The sequence below is a fragment of the Vombatus ursinus genome, unplaced genomic scaffold, assembly GCF_900497805.2.
Source record: "Vombatus ursinus unplaced genomic scaffold, bare-nosed wombat genome assembly UNPS02014158.1, whole genome shotgun sequence".
Taxonomy (NCBI): Eukaryota; Metazoa; Chordata; class Mammalia; order Diprotodontia; family Vombatidae; genus Vombatus; species Vombatus ursinus.
This window is the reverse complement of record NW_020953936.1, coordinates 5313680-5317254: the sequence shown is the minus strand read 5'-3', so window position 1 is coordinate 5317254 and position 3575 is coordinate 5313680. Positions and strand designations below refer to the sequence as shown.

Genomic DNA, 3575 nt, shown 5'->3' with positions numbered 1-3575 from the left:
TTCAAATCTGTCCTCAGGCACGTACTAGTTGTGTGACCCTGGACAAGTCACTTAACCCTGTTTGCCTCAGTTTCCTCATCTGTAAAATGAGCTGGAGAAGGAAATGGCAAACCACTCCTGTATCTTTGGCAAGAAAGCCCCAAACAGAGTCATGAAGAGTCAGATACTACTGAAAATGACCGAACAACAACAAAAATTCTTTTCATTGCCTTTTGATTGCAGTCACCCCCCCTTCACATCCTCACTTCTTATCTGTTTAACAGTAACCACTCAGGACTGAAGGAGGAAAAGACACTACAATTGCCTTTCAATTCAATTCTAACTTTTATTGAGAGCCAGTTGTGTGCGATACCTCCTGTTCTAGGAGCAGCGGGGGAGACACCAAGTCAGCCTGTTTTGGTTTTTTTTCCCCCCAGCCCCATTTTCTCACTTTTATTTTGCTGTCTCAGTCTCTCTGTCTCTTTGTTCCTGTCCCAGTCCCTGTCTCATGGCTTTCCAATTGCACCACAAACTCAGCTTTCCCGAAAGGCCAACAGCTGTGGTTGTCGGCTTTCGAATCTATTTTGTATGGAAATGAGACTTCTAGGCACTGCAGCAAGATTTCGACCTAGTCTAAGCTTCTCCTTGATTAACTCCCATATGCCTTTTACAATCTAGTTGAGGATACGTTCCCTCACTCTTGTGTACCAAAGCTAAAATAGGTCTGGCGCTGAAATGGCGCGAGTTGAAGTAGAGTAATGAACAGGGGGGGGCCAAGGTTGCACCCTCAAAAACCTTCATGTTTCAGTAAAGATCAAACTACAGACTGCTGTCAGAGACATTTATTACAATGTTAAAGCCACGAGGAGCAGACACCGTATAAAAATGCCCGTTGTCCCGGGTAGACAAAGAAAGTTCGAAGGAAGCTGCCAATTGTTTGTTTGCTGGAATGAATTCATGTCACAAACCACCTGGGTGAAAAGGCAAGAAAGCCATTACAACAAAATAAAACAAAGCAACAGGCTGCATGCATCCCTTCGGCAGATGCTCCTGAGCAGTCTAGTGACCAACAGCTCCCCAGGGAACAGCTCTCTAAGCAAACAGGCACCTGGGAGAACGTTGCGGGTTGGACCCAGTGTCTTTGATCCCTTTCCAGTTGCCTGGTCGGATTCTCCCTGCACCCCGCGCCTTCTTCCCTCATTCACGAAGAGCACCCTGAGTATTTCGTCCTTCTAGAGCCCCACAAAAGAATTCTGTACCAATGAGGGCACAGGAATAGTGATGGAGCACATTAAAAGTTGTAATTTGCTGGGCGCTGCGCAAGGGCGGGATACTCTGGGGCAACCTTCAGTGGAGGTCCTGGCCTCCTCGGGACAATGCCTCGAGGCAATGCTCCGCACTGTCTCCTTCTCCCTTAAGTACCCCTCATCCCAACACACAGACTCACAACCGTTTTTTTCTCCCCATTGCACAGTTTGGGTTATTTCTACCTTCCTTCTGGTCCTCCACACCCCCCACCGCTCAGGCCTGGCCGCCAGGGCACCCTTTGCCCGATGGAATAGGGGTGGGGTCTGTGTTGCCCCAGTTTCTCTTGGTGCCTGGGGGGGGGGTGTTCTTTTTTTTTTTTTTTTCACATGGCCGACACGAACCTTTCCACGTTGCTGGAGTAGGCAGAGTGCCGGACGTGGTAGGCGTTGGGGCCGGTCCCGAGCTGCCCGCTCGGATTGTAGCTGTGCGCCAGCGAACTGATCTGGCCAGGGGACATGCGGCCATAGAAGTCCACAGGGTCGTTGGCCCCCGAGGGGGAGGTGGACATTGCCAGCCGGCTGGACGCCCCAAACAGCTGGCTGCTGTTTCCCTGAGGATATGACCCGTGGTTCATGGGCAGGTGACCGTTGGGAACCGGATAGGTGTAGGCCATGGGGTTGGACGGCCGAGGCAGCACCCCCGCGGGCCCGGCTCCGCCGCCCCCTCCGCCTCCCCCGCTGCACGCCGGGTTGCTATAGGAGGCAGCGGCCGCGGCGGCTGAGGCCCCGAAGGAGCAGGAGGCTGCGGCGACCGAAGGCGCCTGGCTGAGGTCCGGGCTAAGCGGGCGTCCGAGCGCCGGCGGCGGCGCGGGCTGCTGCTGCAGGAGGTCTCCAGGACCGTGCACCAGGCTGTTGATGCTGAATACCCGGCATTGGCCAGGGGACGAAGCCGGGTAGTAGACGGAGGAGTGGGGGCCCAGCGTCTGGCCATAGCCCGCTGGGCTCATGGCGGCCGCCACGTTGGGATACACGGAGCCAGGGTAGGGAGGGCGCGCCACTGGCACGGAGCTGGGGAACATGCCCGCAGCGGCTGCGGCGGCGGCCGCCGCCGCCGCGTCGTGCATGTAAGCCGGGTAGGTGGAGAGGTCGGTGCGCTTGAACCTCTTCCTCCGGCGCAGAAAACTGCCGCTCTCGAACATGTCCTCGGCGTTGGGGTCCAGCGCCCAGTAATTGCCCTTGCCCGGGCGGCCCGGCTCCCGGGGGATCTTGATGAAACAGTCATTCAGGGTGAGGTTGTGACGGATGCTGTTCTGCCACTTTTTGGGGTTGTCCCGGTAGAAAGGGAAGCGCTCCGTGATGAACTTGTAAATGCCTCCCAGGGTCAGCTTCCTGTCCGGGGCGTGCGCGATGGCCATGGCGATGAGCGCGATGTAGCTGTAAGGAGGCTTACCTCGCTGCAGGGGCCTCTTTCTCCTGCGCCCGCCGCCGCCGGCCTTCGCCACCGGCTCCCCCAGTTCGCTGAGGCCCCCCGAGGGCTCACAGGCAGCGGGCTCCTTCTCTACCTTCACTACCGGCATCAGGGGGAGGCTCCGGCCCGCAGCCTCGGCCACTGGCGTGGGCGGATGCTGCAGGCCCCTGTCTTCGGGGCGGTCTCGCTGGGGAGAATGCCGTCTCTCCTCAGTCATCCCCTGGGCCGGGCCTTGGCCACCCAGCTCCCCTAGAGGAGAAGTGGGGGCCCGGGCCCAGGCGCTCGGGGCCTATCTGTGGCAAAGGGTGCTGTGGCAAGAGGTGCAGCCCAGGCCGGTGCAAAGAGGCCGGACTTGGAGAAGGTTACGTTACAACTCGCTCTCTAAGGGGAACCCGAGGTCCCAAGCGCGGAGGAAGCTCAGTATCGGGCACGAAGCCGCAGTCCACAGGGTTCTTTAAGTTTTGAGGGCTGGCCCAGAGTTGTCTCACCTTGCATCAGGTATGGGGCGGCTGGCAGACAGTCCAAGGAAGCTTTTGGCTCGGTTTGGGGTTTGGCGGGAGGGGGATTTGAGGGAGGATTTCGCAGCCAAAAAGTTATTGCAGGCGGGATCCGGTGCTGAGGTAGGTTCTCTCTCTGCAGCCTTCCATTTCCTACTCCGATCTCCCTCGCGCCTGCTGTCCACGATCACGATCACGTCAAGAGGCGCAGAGGGCCAGAGCTTGCTCTCAGGCCTCTGGAGATCTGGTGAGTCCGAGGCGTAGAGGGATAGTGTGTGCGGGACCCATTCCAGGGTGGCGGGAAACTGACACCACTTGACAGCTTGCTCCTCACTTATATTTTGCCAGGCGAAGGGTCGAGTTCCCCTTCTCTGCTTCGGCAAA

At 57.6% G+C, this 3575-nt stretch overlaps 1 protein-coding gene across 1 annotated transcript; it reads right to left on the bottom strand.

Moving 5' to 3' along the window:
- Window positions 1-856: 856 nt before the first annotated feature.
- Window positions 857-2911, bottom strand: FOXE1 (forkhead box E1). The gene has a single exon (XM_027858992.1). The coding sequence runs from the start codon at window positions 2909-2911 to the stop codon at window positions 1610-1612; it is 1302 nt and encodes a 433-aa protein (XP_027714793.1). The 3' UTR covers window positions 857-1609.
- Window positions 2912-3575: the final 664 nt, after the last annotated feature.